This window comes from Xenopus laevis, chromosome 3S (genome assembly GCF_017654675.1).
Source record: "Xenopus laevis strain J_2021 chromosome 3S, Xenopus_laevis_v10.1, whole genome shotgun sequence".
In the NCBI taxonomy this organism is placed as follows: Eukaryota; Metazoa; Chordata; class Amphibia; order Anura; family Pipidae; genus Xenopus; species Xenopus laevis.
The window spans coordinates 62,320,471-62,344,185 of NC_054376.1; the positions used below are offsets into that span (position 1 = coordinate 62,320,471).

The 23,715-nt window shown below is 38.3% G+C and overlaps 1 protein-coding gene across 1 annotated transcript; it reads right to left on the reverse strand.

The window, feature by feature from the left end:
- Positions 1-1,927: 1,927 nt before the first annotated feature.
- Positions 1,928-22,867, reverse strand: ube2q2.S (ubiquitin conjugating enzyme E2Q family member 2 S homeolog). Its single transcript, XM_018255636.2, has 12 exons — positions 22,523-22,867; positions 19,016-19,120; positions 18,069-18,173; positions 16,433-16,489; positions 14,507-14,647; positions 12,202-12,286; positions 11,383-11,443; positions 11,013-11,162; positions 8,885-8,933; positions 8,351-8,446; positions 5,492-5,558; positions 1,928-4,966 (listed from the first exon to the last, which is right to left on the reverse strand). Exons 1-12 carry the CDS (start codon positions 22,679-22,681, stop codon positions 4,935-4,937), a joined length of 1,107 nt encoding a protein of 368 aa, XP_018111125.1. The 5' UTR covers positions 22,682-22,867; the 3' UTR covers positions 1,928-4,934.
- Positions 22,868-23,715: the final 848 nt, after the last annotated feature.

The following is a 23,715-nucleotide window of genomic DNA, read 5'->3' on the forward strand; positions in this document are numbered from 1 at the left end:
GGCATCCAATAATATTACAAATCAGATTTTACCTATAAATACTTTAATTTTTTTAAGGTAATGCTTTATTTGTTTTCAAGAAAATTAAACATTCACAAACAATAAACAATACTATGACATATATATTGTGTCTTTATTTACTTTACAATATGTCACATAACATACTATAGTTTCATACAACTGGACTACTTATACATTTGCCATGTCATACCTTGGTGGACTGCCGGGGTCTGACTCCCACCAGGGACTCCATATCTTTCCACCTCCTCTTACAAATTGCATGTCTATTGATACAGTGGAACCCTGAAGTTACCAAAACCAAAGGTGGCAGTAACAAAGATTTTCACAGCGGCCTGCATCAATAGACAAAGCACTCGCACATAAAAAAATTGGGTGCAGATCTCATTTTGATGCTGAGCACCTAAAGTTGCGCACATGCATAAGTGCCCTTATTTTATAGCATCAGTCGCAACTGCATCCTGTGCATTTCTCCCTCACAAAAGAATGGTAGAATTATGGGGAAAAGTGCTATGCTACTGGTATAAACCTTGTTGATTGCATACAATATTACACTATTCACTCTGAACTTGTGGTAAATTAATAATCTCTTAATTTTGCTCTAAGATTTTACATGGTTTACTCATTATTATTTTCCCCACCCATCTTGAAAAATATCTGGGGAGAACACGGTGGGTGTAAAGATGCCACATATATACATTTGCAGTGCTACCTTCTAACAATGAAATAAATGGCTCTGGTAAATGGCTATGGCATCTTATTAACCACTGTAATTCAGTAATGCTAAGAATCTAGACAGACAACATGAGAATTTGAGAAGTGGGGCACTGGGAAAAGACCCAGTTGGTCCTGGCTCTCGTGGGGCTCTGCTGGCCTAGACCCGCTCCCTACTTGCAGCACTGCAGCTCTCCCTACATCCCTCCCTGGCTCCAGTTGCTACTCTGCTTCCCTCTTTGGCCCTGGTCAATGCTGCATAAAGGAAGTGAGCATGGGGGTTGCGGCTGGGGGGGCCAGTCTAATGCTGATCATCAAATTATGTTTTTGTCCTTTGTTATGACAGCAGCCCCAATGGCTAAATTACAGATTTCCAAGAAGCCAGCCTGCAGCTAGCATAGCGGGAGCTGTATTAATACTTAAGGCCATGTTTTTACCATCAGATATATAAAGTATATTAAACTAAAGATGAAATAATATAAAGAACTGCGGTATAATATATATACGCTAAACTTACTATATAAGCAAGAGGCATAGCAGCAGGTAAAGATCCATGCCTCAGACTTTGTCCACAGCAGCTCCCCATTTTGAATTTAGTTAGTTTACCTTTTGAGAGCCAGTAGTACTGCACATGGGCTGCTGTTTAAAAGCTAAGCTTAGGGGGTCATGACAAATCATCAAAAGCAGAATATCTGCCATACAAGCTGATGCTACAGGGCTAATAATGCTTACAGTTTGCTTAGTCAGCCCCTAAACCTAGGTAATGGACTGTAGCCAAGTGCAGTGAATCAGCAGAAAAAACTAGGGGGAGCTACTGGGTGGATCATCAGAGGCGCAGATCTTCACAGCTGAGGATGACCCATTACTTTAGTGACCCAGTTCTGCCACTAGGCGATTGGCCAAGCAAGCAAATTTCTTCCTCCAGCCTAACAAATCCCCTTGCAGCTGTACCGGACTTCTAGCTCAAGGGGAAAACTACTTGGAAGCCGAGCAGATGACTGAAATTGCTGTCAACTTGCTGTGCAGGCACAGACTACGTATACACAGTCAAAGTTCTTTCCTTCCGTTTTTTGTTTCCTCCTCTTTGCTCTCTTTTGTCAGGGAGGTTAGGAGAGGCTTAGGCCATGTTAAGAGAATATTTACAGAGCAAAACCAGCTTCTTCAAAGGCAAAAAAAGGAAAACACAATCAGTATGTTATTTCTTAAAATGGTTCTTTAATCATAAACTTGATGCAAGTTTACAGATTACTGTACATTGCCAAACAAGTCTGCAATGGAAGGAAAAAAAAAATCAAAACAAAAAGCATGCCAATCAGCAACTTTCCAACCAATAAAATATCCATAACATTCAGATTTAAGCCATAGGAGAAATGCCCCAAAACTAAGGAAAGGCTTATCTGAAGAAGAAAAAAATGAAGACCGTAAAACACACACAAATATATACATATAAATATACATACGTGTGTGTGTATGCGTGCGCAAGTCATTGTGTGATGACACAGAATGAAGGTTTTATAAACTTTTGTTAGAGAGTCCCCTTCTGAATTAAAATGAAAACATACTAAAATATATTTCAGGTTTAAAGGGCTATGACATCTGCTCTCAGATAAACATGGCAGTCTACATGCCCTTCACAGTGCGCTAGTCAGGTACAATGTGAGTATTCCTGAGCAGTAGCTACCCTTCACTGCCAGCAACTGCCATAGGCAGAGCATTTCCCATTCTTTTTATTAAAACATTGACAGGCAGCAAAGGGTGTTTTGATCACCACTGTTTCTCTGAGAGCAATGACCACAGGCCTAAGGCTTTAAATTCAAGCTAGAAAATGAATATCCACAGGGCAGTAATGTACTTAATGTTGGGCAACATATTTAATTCATCACTGAAGAACCCCTTTACTTTCAGTGAAAAGAGGAATGCAGAACAATTTATGGGTTAATGCAGAATATAAAAAAAGAATCACTGAATTGCTGGAAAGAGAAAAGCAATAAGTGTAACATGGTTAAACACTGTACTTGATAATTCTATTTTATGGGGGGGGGCGCTACAACATGAAAACAGAGGGAAACTGGTTCAAAGTCTAGATTAAAGGTCAAACGTTGCTTCTATCATCAAAACAGCAACCACGTCTGTGTTTATCGTGGAAGGACAGGTGCACCTGTAAAGTGAGAAACATACTTTCATTTCTCTCTTAACCAGTATTATATTATTCATTTGAGGTCACTTAATATATTGGTAGTTCAGAATTCTGGTCCGATATTTCAAGATTATTGGTTAAAACGATAATATGAATTACATGTGACAATATACCTGTGCAGGAATTCCTACGGTGATATTAAGAAAAATGGAGAGAACAAGGACATTACATCAGGTTTTGCACAATATACTAGTGAAACATTTAAAAACTTGCATTGAATACAAAAGAATTGCCCTTTTAATCTGTCAGTTGGCTTTAACTTTACACTAGACAGCATGAGTTATCAGTTACATAAAGGGCTATGGTCAACCCTGACAACAGACAGCAAACCAAGTGGATGGCATGGAGATCAATTTACAGCATGCAGTACTTCCCACAACTTTCACAATCTTGTTCAAAAAGTGGCCCTTATAACGTTCTGTCTGCAGACTAACAATTGGCTTTAGAGATGTTGACATCATTAAATAAAACTTGCTGTGCTTATGGGTTTACTAAAGAGTTGTTCTACAGAGCAACCAGGCACAGCAGCACAGTGAGGGTTGCAGCCCCTAGGCTCATTACATTGTCAATGAATGAAATGCAATCAAATGCAGGAACGGGCCTTTTATGGCTGGAAACTTTTGGCCAATAATGTTTGGCCAAAGAAAAGTTCCCCAAAGTCTGATCATTTTTATTTCCTCACTATTAGGGATTAAGGCAAACAATGAATACGTTTTCTGGGACAAATAACATATTTGATGTACTGCATAACTGAAATGGTTATTTGTATGCACAATGTTCTTGAAGTTTATAATCTATATATTGGATTTAGTCACAGCTCTACAAAAATGATTGGGTAATTGAATGAAATAAATGTGCATACAGTACACTATTTGAAGACCTGATTGTAAGTCAATTATTTCAGTATATCCAACAAAACGGCAAAATCCTCTATGGAACAGTCACATTAGGGGTAGAGCAACAATTGCACATTAAATAATTGAAGTGGAACCCACCATGAGACAGAACTAAAAACTCATTAGGGTGGAAGAATACAAAAAAATAAATCCACTCTAGTTTGAGCAGCGTAATGAACTGCTCTAAAGATGGCTCATCTAATGACACAAACAACCTAAACAGCTGGATTTACAAAAAGTGCTATCTATGGTCATAACCTCCTTTTTGATTAGGGCAAAGTTAAGATTTAAGGCAATATTTGGGGAATAGGAAAAATATAGAAAAAACCCCTTTTAATAAATTGTGCCAAAACCCAAATCAAAATGCAAAATGTTTACTATGAAATGGCGCACTATGCGGATTTTATAGATGGAAAATATAGAAAACTCTGCCATTTATTCCGGTATGTCCGTTTTGAACAACACAAGCTAACAGAAGATGAAAAAAAAAAAAAAAAGAGAAAATTATTGTGAAAACCCCAAAATAGAATATTGGTACATGTCAAGCGTTATTTCATGGCTTCATTCACTATGCATCTCTTCGTCGGCATCCATCAAATTTGGCAATGCTACAAAATGAGGGTCTTGAGGGTTTTTTTTTTCTTTTTAGAATTCTTAGCAGAAAGCAAAAATGTACCTACTTATATCCATTTTTAAAACGGCATTCTTAAACAGTGTTATTAAACAGTATCAAACTTTTGTTTGGCTTTAAATGAAACTATACAAAGCAAAAACAATTCTCGCAGAATAAATCCTGCGGGGGGGGGGAAAAAAAAAAAAGAGAAAAAAGTGAAAGCAATTTACAATAGTTTAATAAAAGTGGAATGGATGTAGCTAAGCTATACTTTTGATTTAAATAGAACATTAAAATATTTGGAGTGGCCTCTCATCAGTAAAGGCAGCTGGTTCTCATTTCAAGAGAAGCAGACATGGTATAATATACAGGTCTGATAGTTCCTCTTAAATATCTATTAACTAACATATGCTGTACAGAGGACCAAAAAGGGCAATGGGATCTGTTTTGGAAAGAAATAGAAAAAAAGTTTGTTCTGGTCCAAGAAATGTTCAAATTAACCATCTTCTTTAGGAGGAGTGTACCAGCCTGTAAATAGAGCAAACAGAAATTGAATGTATGGTGTAGTCATACTCTTCCACCAAACAAGCCCATTGGAAATTGGAAACCACTTGTTCTGCCCCAGAGTATCATTCTAATAAGAATAAATATATAGATTTAACTCTAGCAAAAAAACAAACAAATAAGAACCCAAAACATCTAAACATCTAAACATCTAACTGAAGATGAGAAAATTCTGTTAAAGAAAATTATCTTAATATGAATAAATGATCTTTAATTGCCATCATATGAATAAATATCAACACATGCAACATTATATTGCCGCTAAACTATACATCCATTGATAAGAGCAGCAAAAAACAAAATACATATTTACAACTTGCTGCCCTATTCAGACAACAGGTTACATCTGAAACAGCCAAATGTCTGGCCTAATGATCCCAGTAGTTTATGCAGCGTTCTTTTTTTAGTTAAAATCTTTGTTGGGCAAAAAATTTTTTTTTTCTTAACAAAACATCGAAAATACCATCTTCAAAATACTTTAAAACTTACCATTCTTCTCATGGATCTGTACTAGTGATTTGTAGGATTGCTGTGCTCGAGCAAGATTATACTGATTCTGTAAAAGAACAGCAAAATATCTTATAAAACAGTATACACACAGCTAAACAATGACATGCCATACATACAACTGATGATTATACAAGAGTCATATTACAATGGTGTTAAGGAGAATTCAACCCATTTGTAAAAAAACAGAGTACCCCCCCACCCCAGGTAGACCTCCCTCCCTCCCCCCCGGGGATATGCCCCATAATTTATACTTACCCTTCGGCGCAGATTCGGAGTTAACATGCATCCATCTTCCGGGTCCTCGGTAAGCTGGCTGGGAGATCGGCAATTTCCGTGTAATTCCGCACATGCGCAGTTGTCGCAAACTGCTCCAACAAATACCGATCTCCAAGTCAGCTTACAGAGGAGCCAGAAGATGGATGCGTGGAACTCCGCTGGCAGAATATGCACCGAGGGGTAAGTATAAAGTATGGGGCATTTCCCAAAGGGGGGGGGGTACTCGGATTTCTACAAATGGGTTGAATTCTCCTTTAAAGGGAGTTTTAGTTCAGCAGTTGGATGGCTGTTACTTAGTCTAATATTACTCTAAAGCAGAGTTGTCTAAGCATTGCACCCAAAAATGTGTTAAAGTAAATGAAAACGTTTATTTTTAAGGTTTCCATGTCCATAAAAACCTAGGCTTTCAACTGAGGAGCTGGTATACGTTTACAAAAACAAGAATGTCAGGAAGGCTGTTAACATCTACAAATGGCTAAACAGACCTCTGCTGTTGACTTGTACATGAACTTGGCAGTTTTAGATAGCGAGTATTTGAATTAGGATCGTTACCATGGGTGAGATGTGATAAATCTCACATTCTAATTTACATTCAAAACAGGGGGGTTAAAATATGAATGTGTGAATTTTGACACTAAGGGGCCGATTCATCAATAGTCGAATATCGAGGGTTAATTAACCCTCGATATTCGACTGGGAACTAAAATCGTTCGACTTCGAATATCGAACGATTTTGCGCAAATCCTGCGATCGATCGATCGAAGGATTTTTCGTTCAAATCCTTCGAATCGAACGATTCTTCGTTCAAATCCTTCGAATCGAACGATTCGAAGGATTTGAATCCAACGATCGAAGGAAAATCCTTCGATCCAAAATCACAGGCAAGCCTATGGGGACCTTCCCCATAGGCTAACATTGACTTCGGTAGGTTTTATCTACCGAAGTAGGTGGTCGAAGTATTTTTTAAAGAGACAGTACTTCGATTATCGAATGGTCGAATAGTCGAACGATTTTTACTTCGAATCGTTCGAATTCGAACGAATTTAACCAATTTGATGGTCGAAGTACCCAAAAAATACTTCGAAATTCGAAGTTTTTTACATTCGAATTCTTCACTCGAATTTTGTAAATCTGCCCCTAAAAAAAAAATTTGAATTTACTACTCGACCCTTTGAGTAATGGCACACAGATTTCCTCAAGCAAGGTGACTGAACGGGAGTGGGATGCCAGTTGCAGCCCAAAGGAGAGCATAGAAAGACTACAATGTTTTTATAATAGGAGTTAAGCACTTCATGATGGCAACTGATTAACAGTGACAACCCAATTACCTCACAAAATTAGTCCATGCTGACTGAAAAGTCCTATGTAGCAACGTAAATGTTGGTGCCGAGCACACTGGCAAACTCACGTAATTGAACTCATCTCTCGCCTGATGCGTTTCGTATCACTGGGATACTTAATCATAGCCTATGATTAAGTATCTCAGTGATACGAAACGCGTCAGACGAGAGATGATTATGTAATTCAATTTTTAATCTACTATTTTTTCAGGTCTGATCAATTACGTAAGTTTGCTCTGCACCAACATTTACGTTGCTGTATACGGATTGTCCGCTCCCTTGAGCCGAGGGCCTGGAGCACCTGGGCCACGTTTCTACTTGGGTGAGTGAGCCTACAACATCTGCCTTATGCTTGAAAGGTTTTTGACTCTGAAAAGTGTGTGCCAACCTTTGGAGCAAGTTACACTTAGTGAATTACTTGTGCAATACACGTATGTGACTGGGATTCTTCAGAACATATCTGTTATGTGCCTAGTATTCTATGCCTACGGCTACACAGCAGCATGTTTATATAAACTATAGTAGTAATTCTAAAGCAAACACCAGTTGTACCAGTGTAGTGCAACTGTACAATATATTTCAATTACTTTAACACTTTTTCTTTTGGTGTTACTCTTCCTTTAAATATCTAAATTATTTGATTTAGGGGCGCATTTACTAAGGGTCGAAGTGAATAAGAAGTGAATTTTCGAATTCAAAAACTCTGAATTTCGAAATAATTTTTGGGTACTTCGACCATCGAATAGGCCAAAATTTTGGTTCGACACTTCGCCACCTTAAACCTGCCAAATTGCTATGTTAGCCTATGGGGGCCCCCTAGAACCTATAACCAATATTTGGCTAAGTTTTTAGAAGTCGATTTTTTTTTTTTAAATCGTTCAATTCGAACGATTTCTACGATCGAACGATTTTAATTTGATCGAAAACAGCTAAATTAAAAAAAAAAAAAAAACTTCGACTATCGAATTTTTTCAATTTGATGGTCTAATTTCAAAGTTTTAGCACTTCGAAATTCGACCCTTATTAAATGTACCCCTAAGAGTCTATGGGTAATGGCTTTTCTGTAATCTGGAGCAGTCTGGATATCCCAGTTTCTGGATAAGAGATCCCATATCTGTAATATGACCACTGATTATTTGATAAGGAGATTCCAAGAAGTTTTTAGCTAATCTACAACCCTGGAAAATATTATGCATACGTATAATCAATACAGTTAACTTACCTTGTTTGCGCCAAACTGCACACGTGCCTTGCCCTTCACTAGGGTAGCGTTAATCTGCATAATTACAGACTCTATTGAATAGGCACTGCTCCAGCCCTAAATTAATACAATGAGATATAATAAATACATAGGAGGTTGTGAAAAGGTCTATGCAGAGTAAATCTTGTGATGTGATGTTAACATGTAATGTTACATTTATGTAACAAATGTGTATGTTACATCTGACAGCATACTAAATGTGCAAGAAAGGCAAAAGGCATACCTTAGGTTTTTAGACAAAAGCGTTTGGTCACATGCACCAAGAGAACACTTGTTAATAATACAGCCTATTCTTTGCTTACTCTACTCAATGTGCTGCATGGAAAAGTCAAATGCAGGTGTAATGCAACTTCTATGTGCTGCAATCAGTAAAGACAGATAGACAATTCTTTGCTATGTAAACTCATGCTTTCCCTTGGAGTAGAATGCATAAAATAACCACAGGGATACACATGAACAAACACTTGTGTGCATAGGAAAAAATGATTTCCGTACCTGTTTAGTTAACAGCTCCATGCAGAGAGCTCCACCTCCCAGCACATACCTTTAAAGAAAAAAAAAAAATCCCCACTATTATAGCACTGTTTCTTATAGCTTCTATACTGACCAATTGTCACACTGTACAGCACATAACAGAAGCTACAACTGGAAGAGCAATGGTTCCTCAAATGCATACAACACACACAAGCAGCCAAATTAGGCTCCCTGCACAAAATAAACTGCCATGTTGTACTATACACATTTATAGCAAGAATTCAATTGGAACAGCACCACTTAATATTTTTAAAATAAAAATGCCTTTATTCCAAACTTGTGGGGCATTACAGCGACGTTTCAGGCCTCAAATGGCCTTTTATCAAGCTTGATAAAAGGCCACGTGAGGCCTGAAACGGTGCTGTAATGCCCTGCAAGTTTGGAATAAAGGCATTTTTATTTTAAAAATATTAAGTGGTGCTGTTCCAATTGAATTCTTGCCATATTTGCCAGTGGTAAGTGGGCACTGGGGGACCTGCACTTCGATACAGGAGAAAAGATTTCATGAGGTTGTGCCGATTATCTTGCTCACTATACACATTTTTATAAACGGGATGTAAATACCACAGGGTATGGCTCCTTAAAATAAGTTTTAGTGCTTGCTGAAAGATCAGCATTTGAAGTGATACGGGTGATATGTCCTTAAAGGAATTGTTCAGTATAAAAATAAAAACTGGGTAAATGGAGAGGCTGTGCAAATTAAAAAATGTTTCTAATTGTTATTTAGGCAAAAATGTAATGTATAAAGGCCCTACTTCCTGCTTTGCCTCTCTATTGGTTTCCACTGACTGGTTACCCTGGTGACCAAACAGTAACCAATAAGTGACTTGAGGGGGGCCACATGGGCCATAACATGTGCTTTTTGAATGCGCATGTTCAATTACAAACTCACTGAACAGTTATGTCCCATGTGGTCCCCCTTCAAATCGCCTAACTCAGAGTTAGAGAGCTGAAAAGCAGGAAGTTAGATTTTGGTTATTATATTAGACATCCAGTCACTCCAGCCTTTATAAATTTTTGCCTAACCAAATTAGAAACATTTTTTATTTTGTACAGCCTATTTACCCAGTTTTTATTTTTACACTGAACTGTTCCTTTAACACAGATAAGTGTACATTCTCTCATGTACTATTACTAAACTGAAGTGGGGTTAAAGGGGCCCTCCACAAAAGTAATCTTTTTTTTTTTGCTCTAAGCTACTTTAAAATAAACATCGATTACAATTTTTCAATGGTTTTAAAAGGATTTGTAAATGTAATTTCTACTGAAAGCAGTTTGTCTGGCTGCTCATATTCTCTGCACTTCTGACTGAGACTCTTGAATACTGTAAATGTCGCAAGCCCTCTCTCATTAACACACCAGGAAGAGAACTTTATGGATGACCATATAGCACTGATTTAGATGTTCACCCTTGGCCTTTAGACCGATTTGAGAAGTCTCGGTCTAAAGGCCAAGGGTGAACATCTAAATCACTGCTATATGGTCATCCATAAAGTTTTAACCCACAGTTTGTCCAAATATTACTGCATTTAACATTGCTTTTTGTAGTTCCATCAACAAATAATGCATAATTTATTTCCCTGATTTCTTATGGTCCCATAAAAAAAAAAAAAAAAAAAACCTTAAAAATTGGGGGTTCGACTGTATATTAGATTTCATTTTTAGTTTCTCTGAGAGCTGAATGCATAAGATATAAAATGTAAGCTCAGCTTATCTGTTGCTCACTGTTATTAGAATATATTATAAAACCTGCTGTTCCTAACCAATATACAGTAGGCAATTTTAACTGCTTTACCAACATACAGGAGTCACTTTATCTTGAACCTCTACATATGAAAGAGGAATTATAATTAAAACAAACAGAAGATTCACTGCATGAAAAGAAGGAACCTTCTATATACAATTAGAAAATATATGTGCCATTATTTAACAAGCAGATAAAAACTTGCATGCAAAGACTGCTGTCACAAGGAAGTATCTGTTATATCTGAAATAGTACCACATTTTCAAGTGTATAGATTTCTATTTTAATAGATTTACATCTTTAGTTCACCTGTAAATCTCGTGTAATTCAATGCAGAAAACTCACCCGCCAGAGAGTACTGGAGAGACGACTCTAACAAATGGAGGGTCAAACGGAAAGTTATCCTTAAAGGAAAAGTTGAGTAATATACACTCTACGCCTTCCTTTTCTTTTAAGACCAAAAGGTCACTGTGGAGTGGGCTATCTGGGTCAACCCTAAGGAAAAAAATGAAGGAAAACAAGTAAAAATATAAAACTTATGTGAATCAGATGTCCAAAACAGTTCACCTAGGTTTGATATAATCGCAGTTTCTTTTAACCCAATATGTGCACAACATAGCCTGTTAGTTATGAATGCAGTGTAACAGTCATGGAGCATAGAATACACATCACATGGGGACACCTGTACTGTTTAGAAATAATCAGAAATTCTTACCTAAGAAGCCTAACATGCCATTCGTACAAACTGTCATTTACAAGCTCCACTGAATAAATTCCTGTAGGAGAAAAAAAAATTAGTAAAAGAAAAAACAAAACAAAATCAAGACCCATATATCATTATGTGCAGTATTCAACCCTCACACCATATGTTTTGGCACACTACAGGCTTCTGCTGCTTGTAGCATTGCTGCACTGTGCTGGAGATAAATGCTTCAAAACTTTCATCACACTCATTTTTAAAATTGTTTTGTCACTTCTATGAGCTTTCACACCTATGAATAATCTACACCAGATCATAAATGATCTGGAGTAAATGTTACTAGTTATTTCCCATAGAATTCGGAAGAGGGATTTGTTAGTTGGCAGAGAATAATAGTCTGTAGATGTGAATTATGGGCTAACATTGTTGAAGCAATGGACTTGTCATCTGTGAATGGCTAGTCTGGATAACATCCGAATGCATTAAGTATTGCAGGTCTATACAACTGCTGAAAACTATAATTTGTTCATGTTTTTCATGCAACAATTGTACAGGTGTGCAAACGCAACAACAAAAAACCAGCAGGCGGCATGCATTCTAACACCACTACTTTTGGTGGGGGTATTTGTTTTAACCCTTTCCTGGCCAATGACTAAATCAAGGTTACTGCAAGAAATTGCGCAATGCAAATCAGCAATGCAGATTTGTTAGCACATTCATTCAAATGAAAGGCAAAAACCTGTTTCTAAGCAACAGGCAGCTCCAGAGAAGCCACTAAAAGGGAAAGGTTTAAAAAAAACTCTCCATCCACCACCATCCTTTGCATAAGCTTACCCGTTTTATAACTCTGTGACCTGTATATATCCCTGAGCTCTTTCATGAGACGATCGGAGGCTTGGACTGATCCAGAAACCGCACCCTAATATACATTGTGGAATAGGAAAAAAAATCCATATTAATAATTCCATACTGAAACACATATCAAATATTATTTAGCCTAGACATGTGTAATCAGGCCATTAAAATAAATAAACTTATGCACTTAGTTTTTCTTTACTCAGAAGCACACGTACATTTAAACTGAGTACACTACAAGATCAGCTCCTTATTTTTGTCTGTATACCTTCGCTGATGTAAAACTTTTTGCCCCATCTTGATTTCCCCAATTACATAATTGTCACATGGAATATTTTTCAATCTTTCAACAAAAAGTTACATCAAAGGGAAGCGACGTAAACAAATTTTTAAATATGTAAAGTTACTGCATTTACAGTATTTAAGGAACAATGTTATCCAACACAATAAAAAAAAGCAATGGCACTCTTAAACTTAATAACTGGTTGCACCACAGTTAGTGGTTACAATTGCAACCACATCCTTCCTAAAAATTTGATATCAACATTTCAGATCGCTGCTGAATTTTATCACAATAATTTTACCAAAACTGCTTTAATTCAGACACATTTTCATGGATGAATAGTTTATTTCAGTGCTAACACAGTATCACAACTGGGTTGAGACTAGGGTTGCCACCTTTTCTTAAAAAAAAAAAAAATACTGGCCTTCCTATATTCTTACCGTTTTTTCCTATTATTAACATTGGCATCAAGCATCATTTTTACCGGCCAGGTGGCAACCCTAGTTGTGACTTTGACTAGGCCAATCCAAGAATTTGTTTTCCCTCAGCAATTAAGATTTAGATTAGCTTTTGTGTCTTGAAACTTTCTGAACAAACCAAAGCAAAACTGGGAAATTTAAGCTACTCTGTGTCTTTTATTAGCAGTACACAGATAATTCAGCAATGTTTCAGGTTTTCTCCATCTGGAGAAAATGGCTCTCACTGTAGTTTGATTAAGTTTATGTAAACTTTTGAATCTCTTTCAGAATATGATTATGGCATACTGCTTTTGCAGAAACAAATCTCATGGTAAGGTTCACATTCAAAAGGACTAGGCTGCAATTGAGCCTTGTTGTGTTTAGTCAGCTGAATTCAATTCAATTATCAGTTAAGTTTGTTAATTTGGTTTACGAAGAACCTAAGGTGACAGTTAATTTTTCACATGGTTAGTATGGGTGCTTAAGAACGCTGTGCTTACTTGGGGTCTCTTGTCTAATATTACATTTTGTTTAAATATTAGAAACTGCTCAGTGAGATAAATATCAATAATAGGGGGTATCCGGAATAACTTGATGGCAGTGCTTTTGGGGGCAGGTGATAATCTTTATATATGGTAATATTTTGATCTACCTAAATAGAACTACAGTTTTACTGACCATAGTTGTCCAGGTGGAGCTTAATTTAAATAAAAATGTGGCTGAACCGAGCGTATAGGTTTTGTACATATTGTGATAGAACAAAGTGCAAGAGGGAGGAATGATGGGAAAATAGGCAGTGTGCTAAAACTTCAGATACAATATTAGAATGGAAAAGTCAGACTAAGCCTTATGTGAGGAAACCGCTGGGAAAAAGGCATAGTTTAAAAAACACAAACTTCTTGCTAATGGGCTACAATAGCTTTATAGTTTTATAATATTATAGTATATAATATATTGGAAAGATGTACTTTTAAAATTCTAATGGGGATTTCTCTGTTTTGGTTTGACATATCCTTAAAGGAGAAGGAAAGGCTTAGTGCACTTGGGGGTGTCAAATGTTAGGCACCCCCAAGTGATTGTATTGACTTACCTCATCAGCAGAAAACATAACCCCAGGCCAGTGCAACCAGTGAGCACCACAGAGCATTCCTCTTGCGCCTTCTTCTTTCTTCAAATTTCCCCGGGCAAACATATGTGCAATTGAATGAAATAGCTGACTTTAGTTAGAGTTCGGCTTTTCGTTCTACTGCGCATGCGCAGCCGCACGAAGGAAAGAGGAAGACTGAAGATCACTCCGTGGTGCTCACTGGCATAACCCCAGGATGATGCAGTTTTCTGCCGATAGGAGCACCAGCCCGGGGTTTCAGGTAAGTCAATACAATCACTCGGGGATGCCTAACATTTGGCACCCAAGTGCACAAAGCCTTTCCTTCTCCTTTAAGTAAATATGCAGACACTACCATCAAGCATGAGAATAAACAAAAAAAGAAAACTAGTCTGATTACAGAATAAAATATTCAGTTATAGATTGCTTTTCACTTACATTCAGATGATCTTGCCTTTGATTCTTTCTGATTTTCTCCAAAACAGCTAGATTCTCTTTTTCAATGCCTTCATCTTCTGATTTCTTGCCATCAACTGGCTCTTCCTCCTTCATGTCATAATGATCCAAATCTTCTACATCCTTATTCATAAAATAGGAAATAAATAAAATTATATTTGTGTCGGATAAAGGACCGCGGACTTGGGAGGGGTTACTGCTTGCACAGAGTTAGAAGTACATTTTCCTGGCAAGATATGATGTGTTAACCGTCACGCAATCAATACAAAGTTAGTAGGACCTAGTAGGTTTAGTTCACATGAGGAGATTCGGGATTCTTGTGGGCGACAATCTCCCCGAACTCGAAGTTGTCTCACGAGGAAACTTCGGGTGACTTCAGAAAACAAAGCGTCGCGTGTGCTTTAGCGCAGGCGACTTTTCATTATAGCAGATGGGAAGATACGCGGAGGCAGTTTAGGGAGATTGTCGCCCAGAAGAAGAGGCGATTAGTTGCCAGGCAACAAAATCTCCCCGAATCTCCTCGTGTGAACTAACCCTAAAGCTGCACAAAATACAGCAAAACCCCCTATAATCATATCATTTGGCTTGATGGGATGAAAACAAGCAAATAGTGCAATGTTTGTGGATAGGGAATTTGCAGTGGTCATTTTGCAAACCGATGCTTTGTCCTTATGTTGAGTGATTTACCAAGCATGCAGACCTGAAATTATTTTGTGTCATCAAGATAATATGTTAAGATATGTAATCTCTTATGTGTTTACCCAACACTGTAACATGCTTTGAATATCATACTCCATAATTAGTTATGCTATGTTTAGGGATGCACCGAATCCACTATTTTGGATTCGGCCAAACCCCTGAATCCTTTGCAAAAGATTTGGCCGAATAACGAACAAAATCCAAATTTGCATATGCACATTAGGGGTGGGAATGGGAAACTGTTTTTACTTCCTTGTTTTGTGACCCTCCCGCCCCTAATTTGCATATGCAAATTAGAATTCGGATTTGGTTTGGCCAGGCAGAAGGATTCGTCCGAATCCGAATCCTGCTGAAAAAGGCCGAATCCCGAACCGAATCCCTAGCTATGTCATCATGATCTACATGATCCAAACAAATCACAATGCAGGCATTAGGGTAAAACAAGTTGTTACGGCTTGTGCAAGAGTATTTTATCTCCAATAAAAGCATTAATTTGATATATGAATTGTATATAACAAAGTACAAACATTAGCTGGTATATACAGTGTAAACATTGAAAGATGTGAAGTACAGGTTATACTTTGTGTAAAAGCAATTCGAGGAAATATAAAGTTGTCCACTGTAAAGCACCATATAGTGTAGTATATGTGTCATGGACTCAAACAAGCATGCAATAGATTTTAAATTTATGGGTTACATTATAACTTAGGGGAAAAAACATGTTGCCTAACAGTGCGGTGCCACAGTAAGCAGTTAAAGGGTTAAAATTCAGTGAACGGCCTAGCAAGATTTTGCAAACAATGGATGATTCAATCCCAATGTTTTTGTCCACACCTTATTAATTAAACAGCCACTGAAGCTTAGCCTTCTAAAAAAAATGAATTTTTCAGTGGCAACGAGGGTGCTTCACATGTAGCATGTGAGCATGTAGTAACACATCTGTCCACACGTAAAGGTGGCCAAGGAAAAGCACAACAAAATTACATTCTAATCTGCCGATGCCCCATCCACCTGCTGTGAAGAAGCATCCGCAATTGAATTGTAGAGGCTGTACAAAGCCAGGCAGTGCCATACATGTCCAAACAGTCAGGCACATTTCCACATCAGACAAACGGACTCAAGAAACCTAGCCATGTATTGCAAGTATACCATGTAGATATTGGAGTATAAGAATAATAAATTATGTCAGTGACAAAGCAGAAGAGATACCTCGCCCATGTCTTCCTCCTCCTCCTCTTCAGAGGTGACTTCCTCTGTAGTTCCATTCTGCAAAGAGACAATTTAATTCATTTAAAATAAAAAGCAACAGTGGAGTCCGTAGTGATTTATAAATTAAACGCAAAACGATCTGATATTATGTAATAGAGGATTAGAGGTGAGAGCAATGAAGATGTATATGGACTCCTATAAGTACGGAACTGTACTTCGGAACTGTGTACAAGACACAGCAAAAGCTAGGATGTGCAAACAAAGGTCATTAATAATTTTTAATAATTTGCTGCCATAGATATTCTTGGAACTAGGGCTGAATGTCCAATACACCAACATTTTCCTATATCTATATGCTTGTTACGAGCTAAGGAAACCCTCTAACCAAAGGGTAGACCTTCATGAGGTGAGCCCTGTGATGAAAACAGAGGAAAGGCTGGCCGAATTAGAGTGATGACGCACTTGGGAAACAAGCATTTTGGTTGGACGGCATTACATACTACATGGCAATAATAATTTGGATTATTTAATTATAATGGAGTCTATGGGAGATGGCCTTTTCGTAATTCGGAACTTTCTGGATAACGGGGATTCGGATAATAGATCCCGTGTGTGTGTGTATATATCACGTAGCAGATTAAGCAAAATTCTCACTGTTGTTGGATGAGTATTTCATTAAGTATTTTTATGTAGACCTCCATTTCCACGTGAACTAAAAAAAAACTGATAACCACTGCAATAAGAGGATCAATTTCAGGGGTTACACTATGCTTGCTGTGTGGAACTATGTAGTTGAGAGGATTTCAGCCAAAAACTGGCCTGCATCTATGGCTGAAGAAGCAGTCAACCCATTGAACAGTCAATGACTGTTAAGGGTTGTTGGCTTAGGTCGCATGCTTTAGTTGTGCTTTGTTTTTCTACACAGTTGGTCAAATGAGAAAAGCAGCCATACATCATGCTAGAGTAGAATTGTGTTGCATCTGAGAACAGGCAGAGTGAATGGCTTTAATACGTACATGATTAGAAAGGCAACATTGGAAAAACTATTGATGAAGATCTCTACCCCAGAGCTCAACAGTATGAGGGGTGGTTTCTCACTCCAGACAGTCCTCTATCACAGTGGAAAACTGAATAGTTAATTGGTAGCAGAGGTAACTCCTGAGATACAAAAACTGTGTGAGCTGTTCGTACAGTTCCCCAGTCTGTGAGATTTCCTATTGCGGTGTACATTTCAAGTTTCAAAAGGGGCTTCAGAGTTAAAACAACCTTGCTCCTTGGTTGAGTGTGCATGCTCACTTGGTTCAGGTAAAGCAAAGTAAAAGCCCCTGCATTCTAAGTAAATCACAATATATGGTGTGGGGTAATGCCAGAATAATAAATTGTCTTCCCTTTATATTTTTTACCCTTCCGCCTAACTGGAAGGTTATGCATACAACCTTTTACCATTACTGCATAATGTTTTTGCTTTTAAATTTTCCACATTCTACAGATCATATTAAGTCAGTTGGTGAGCTTTAATATTATGTCTTTCAAAAACACAACAACACCACCACCTATAGGCAGAACTGTTTAGCAAATGTTTAAATGAGGAATACCCAGTGTTAACAGCAAATGTTATTGAATGAATATGGTATACCTGTCCAGTGGGGAGAGGCTGGTCCAGCATTTCCACATCAGGATGCTGTGGTAAATTGTACAATCTGCACAGGTCACAAATCAATCGCTTCAACTGCTGAAGAAGCTACAGGAAACAAAAATGAACAATTTCAGAGAATATTCAACACAACCACTGTACGGTGGCCACAACCTTTACAGATCATGGGAGGTTCACATGACATATGAAAACATTTACTTAGGGAGCAGTCCACACACTTAGCTTCTTATTGCAAAAGCAAATACACTGTGTGCAAAACAATGTATAGCAATAAGACAAGGGCATAGCAGACATATGTTGTATATTTCTGCATATTTTGTTTCCCCAGTTTTACCAATGTGTCCGTGCCATAAAAGTAAAAAAAATAATAATAAGAGTAAAGCAAGCTGTACTTCTCTTAAGGCCTTGCTCACTTCACACATCTTTTCTCCGAGTAAATATACGTTTCTTGAATAAAGGCCCACTCTAATTTAAGCATTCCAAAGTCTTTTTAACTTATACCATGGAATATGTCACTGGATAGAGCTGCAGTATACACCAGTCAAGGATTTCCCAGATGTATAATGTGGTATATAATTTTATTTGTTGAAAGGAAACCACAAAAAACATTGCTGCAGAACTAGCCCAAACTATTTTAAAGTTTCCTGCAAAAATATTATGACCAGTTTTTTTGCCTTCTGATATAACTCTTTATAGAGCAGCTTAAATAGGATGTGTCTGCCTGAAACCAGTGCACTCCCAGCTTTAGTTCTGTGCTTTTGCTGCATCAGTGTTTTTAATCAAACCACTCCTGCACCCCCCATAGAAAAACCTAACATGCTTTCTCTCAGATTCTTTTCAGTTAAAGCTACTTACTGCACTTATATACAGTATTGAAGTTTTGAAACTTGAAACGGCCCCCCCACTTTAATAGATGTATTTTCCCATACCAAAGTATTGCTTTTCTTAATGTCCTCCAAGCGCTCCAAAACAGAGGTTAGGTTTGGGTCATCTGATTCTACAAACCATATTGGTGCTGAGGAGGGGTAGGATTCCTGCAAAGAAAAATAACAAAACAGAATTTATGCCACAGGAAATATATACTCAAGCAGTCAATGATGATCATATAAAGAACTGCATTAACAATTAAAGGGATACTGTCATGGGAAAAATCTTTTTTTCAAAATGAATCAGTTAATAGTGCTGCTCCAGCAGAATTCTGCACTGAAATCCATTTCTCAAAAGAGCAAACAGATTTTTTTATATTCAATTTTGAAATCTGACATGGGGCTAGACATATTGTCAATTTCCCAGCTACCCCAAGTCATGTGACTTGTGCTCTGATAAAGTTCAATCACTCTTTACTGCAAGTTGGAGTGATATCGCCCCCCTCCCTTTTTCCCCCCAGCAGCCAAACAAAAGAACAATGGGAAGGTAACCAGATAACAGCTCCCTAATACAAGATAACAGCTGCCTGGTAGATCTAAGAACAACACTCAATAGTAAAAACCCATGTCCCACAGAGACGCATTCAGTTACATCGAGAAGGAAAAACAGCAGCCTGCCAAAAAGCATTTCTCTTCTAAAGTGCAGGTACAAGTCACATGACCTGGGGCAGCTGGGAAATTGACAACATGTCTAGCCCCAAGTCAGATTTCAAATTTGAATATAAAAAGATCTGTTTGCTCTTTTGAGAAATGGATTTCAGTGCAGAATTCTGCTGGAGTGGCACTATTAACGGATTCATTTTGAAAAAATTTTACCATGACAGTATCCCTTTAAGCACAATTTTCAGCATCAGGCGATGAGGAAAAGTGTTTGCGAGAAATAAGCAGTTATTTAAACTCAATTAAAAATAACCTACATCAGGCAAATAACCTATTAGGTGCTTATGAACCTCTTGGCCCCCACCATTTTCCACCTGATTGCACACTGGGAAGATTTGCCCACATTCAAATGTCACACAGTCAACAATCTCCCCAAAAGGGAGGAAACTTTGGCGACTTCAGAAAACAAAGTACCACATGTATTTTCTCACCAGTGATTTACATTTTTTGGCAGGCAATAATACTTAGAAGTGTATAAATTTGCCATGTTAGCCACTGCAAACCATAACGAATTTGGCATTCTTTGCTACAATAAAGCATACTAATAGCCAAGTTTTTTTTAATTATACAAGCAGTGCAATGTCAACACCACACAAACTTAACCATAAATAAAAAGAATTTTAATTAATTGTGCACACAAAGCACACACTATAACTAAAGAACAATAGAATGGCCTAATCTGCAAGATCCAAACCTATCCATGCAAAAGCAGATCATGTTGCCCAGCCGAGACAGTTGCAACAAAACTAGCCCAACATTTGCTTTTGTACAGGCCTGAAACAAGATGACTTTCCAGATGGCATGGACTTAGCTGCACATCTAGTCTACAGACAAGTTCCACAAAACATCTGGAAACAAGATTACAAAAAACAGAAGTGGGCCTTTAATAGCCAATTATGTCTGTTGTTAGATAGCGCAATTATCTAATCTTCATGCAGCATTCTTTACAAGAGCTGCCTAAAGAAGAAATGTATACACGTCCCTGCTTATGTGATTTAGGTTCTTACTATGACCATGATGATCCAAATTAAGGATAGATCCTTTATGTGGAAAATCCAAGGTCCCAAGCATTCTGGATAAGTTTCATACCATATATGTAGTAAGAAAATTTGCCCAGTCCCCTGTCCACCAATGGAGGTCAGGTTGGGTTCTGGAGCAGGACTGTGGAGCAGATCGACATAGCTGCCCTCAGGTGGCACAGTGGTTCAGATCACAACTTGGAGGCACATAAAAGATGACCCTTTGCATATAAACCAAAAACAGTATTTTGCGTTATGCTTAGTTATTCAGGCTAACTTTCATCATAATAAGAAAGTACAATATTCCATATTTAGATTACTTCAAATAAAGACAAAAATCAGTACAGGTGATCATTGTTTACTTGGCTCTGTACTATGTTAAGACAGGGATGACATATTCACAACCCTATAGCAATTATAGAAGAATATATTGTAATGATTAGATCAATATTACAGTTACAGGAAACTCATCCACAGGAAAAAGCAGTGTTAATGAGAACAATATCACAAAAACATCAAAGTGCTTGCTTAGGTCTGACATGATTTATCCATTTATCATGGGGGTACCATAGTTTTGCAGAGCTTTTCTTATAAGTAAAAGTGCATAGCTGTGTAATTTCATAGGTGGTCTATGTACAGCAGGAGGGCCCATACTTTACTAATGTGGGGTTTATGAGTGTTGTCCCATTATGATCTAAATCCATAACAGCATTGTTAGCATTCGGCTCCATAGGAAATATTACATTGGTTTATGAGAGAATTTATATTGCTATATTTGAGAAACAATTATTGCTTATGCAACAGAATTAATATCTTAATAAAACAGGAGGGTAATTTAGTCAACCTGTTTGTTGACCGTGTCTTGAGATCTACTGATCACCAGCTAAAGGTCTACTGGTAGATCTACCTTTTGGATACAGTCTCATTAACTACAACTTCCAAAACAAAGTACTTTTATCTCCCAGTGGGTACTAAGAGAGAGCAAAGACAGGAAAAGCATCAGTTGCTGTACTTTGGGACATGTGCATGTTAACCTTACAAAAACACTAAACAACACATCATCTAGCACACTGCTGAGTCTACACAGATACAACACTGCACCCATGCACTAAACTACTGATCTTTAGTTTCCTTTCTTACAGACAAGAAATGATCAAAACACATGGCAGGTGGGTTACTATAGGTAACTGCAGTGAAGCAGCTTTGTTGATAAATAAGAACACGTGAGCATTGCATGTGCTCTTATACTGGACAGGCAGCCAATGTTCTGTATACAAGGTATGTAACTGGTACATGTCTTACTGATAGACTGGCAAGTAAACAAATATCTATGTAGGGAGAAATGCAGGTACCTATAAATACATATACCTACCACTAGCCATGTGGTAACTATTACTTATTTTAAGAAGTGAATTTAGCAGTACAGTATTCAGATAAGGGAGTTAAACAATATAGTGTCTACTTGGGACCCTTAAGGTGTTTGTGAGCCCCCAACTGTGGTAAAGTTTATGCTTCCACAGAAACCCGAAGGGCATGTTAAGGAAGTAGTACATAAGTAGAACACATATCTACTATATAGCCTGTGTCTATCTCCAAGAGCCCCAGATGATGGAAGCGCGCGCGCACACACACACACACACACACACACACACACAAACAGAGAGAACTTTGTCAGCTGTTGGGTGAGGGTAGCACAGCTGAGTGTAGGCAGAATACACACAGGACACATATAGTGGGCTGGCAAAGGATGGGCAGGCTTAAGCTAAGTTCACTAAGTCACTTGGTAATATGTTGTGCTGGGCCGCTGTTTGTGTACGTTAGGGATACACACCGTGATGTTGCAGTGGATAGTGAGGGCTCCACCAGTACTCTGAATAAAAACACAGTGCAGCTCGTCCAGCCTCCAGCTGATGATCCGGAACCTTTCGTGCTCCTTCCCGAAAATGGACTCGAGGAGTCGCAGCTCGGCCTTCAGCCCAGACACCGACATCTTGGCTTCATTTCCGCCCGGCGGAGGCCCGAGTAGACAGCGGGATCATACCCCGGGCCCGAGCTCTCCGCCCGGCCGACAAATAAGAAAGAGGGTCTAGCTTCCCTTTGTATGCGGAGCTACGCCACCGAGGTCCACCGAGCAGAAGACTTCCGGCGCAATGACGTAACTAGACGGGGCTTTACCAATAACAAAGCGCAGGCGCGCCGCTGTTAAGGGCCCCGCTTATCCTTCGCGCATGCGCGAAACTTTAATCCCGCTAGGAAACTTTAAAGGCCAGCCTGAGTATTGTTCGTCAAGTCCTGCGCTGTTTAACGAACTAGTGCGAGGATCCGTCTGCAGAGGAGCGTGTATTCGTAGCGAACACCTCCGACCCGCTCTGTTATCTGCGCGTAAATGTATTTTGGAGCATGGTTGGGATTCTGGTGGTAAAGCTCTGTGGCTTTTCTGTCTCTGTGAAGCTTTTATTTTGCCGCCAATCAAAACCCCTGCCAAGTAGTCTTATTCAAGGACTAAATAAGAGCTAGAGGCAGCCTTTTTTGTTTTTTTTTTGTATTATTTTGCCCCTGATGAAGACTTTAACGGTCGAAACGCTTAGGGCCTAAATATTTATGGGGCATTTATGTTTTGTATAATTTAATTGATGTAATAAATTATTTTTTTCTACTTTGGAGTGTGCAGTCTTCACCTTGGAACGTTCCTTATTGTGACTGTTTGGGGGGGGTCCCGTAAGTACTGGGGGGGGGTCCCGTAAGTACTGTACCTCATTTTTGCTAGATTGGGTGTGCACTGTCTTATTTTGCTGTTTTTAAGATGAGATATATATCCATCCATACTTAATTATCATAAGGGGATCATATAATGATCTCTCTAATTGCTAAGATAAGTATTGTGTGTGCTCTCATATAGATTCCATACTGATCTTTGTCTACTGATCGTGTCTGCTGATAGTGTTAATAAAGTTTTGTCTTCTTGAAGCAAGAGAAGCATGGTGTCTGTGTGAAGTTTCTCCTCTGTCTAAAAGAAAGCTGCAA

Excerpts from the sequence above, each read along its gene's own strand:
- ube2q2.S (XM_018255636.2), bottom strand. The coding sequence starts at position 22,681 with ATGTCGGTGTCTGGGCTGAAGGCCGAGCTGCGACTCCTCGAGTCCATT. Across the intron at positions 16,490-18,068 it reads AGCCTCTCCCCACTGGACAG|AATGGAACTACAGAGGAAGT; the intron begins GTATACCATATT and ends GTCTCTTTGCAG. Across the intron at positions 11,163-11,382 it reads TGGCATGTTAGGCTTCTTAG|GGTTGACCCAGATAGCCCAC; the intron begins GTAAGAATTTCT and ends TTTTTTCCTTAG.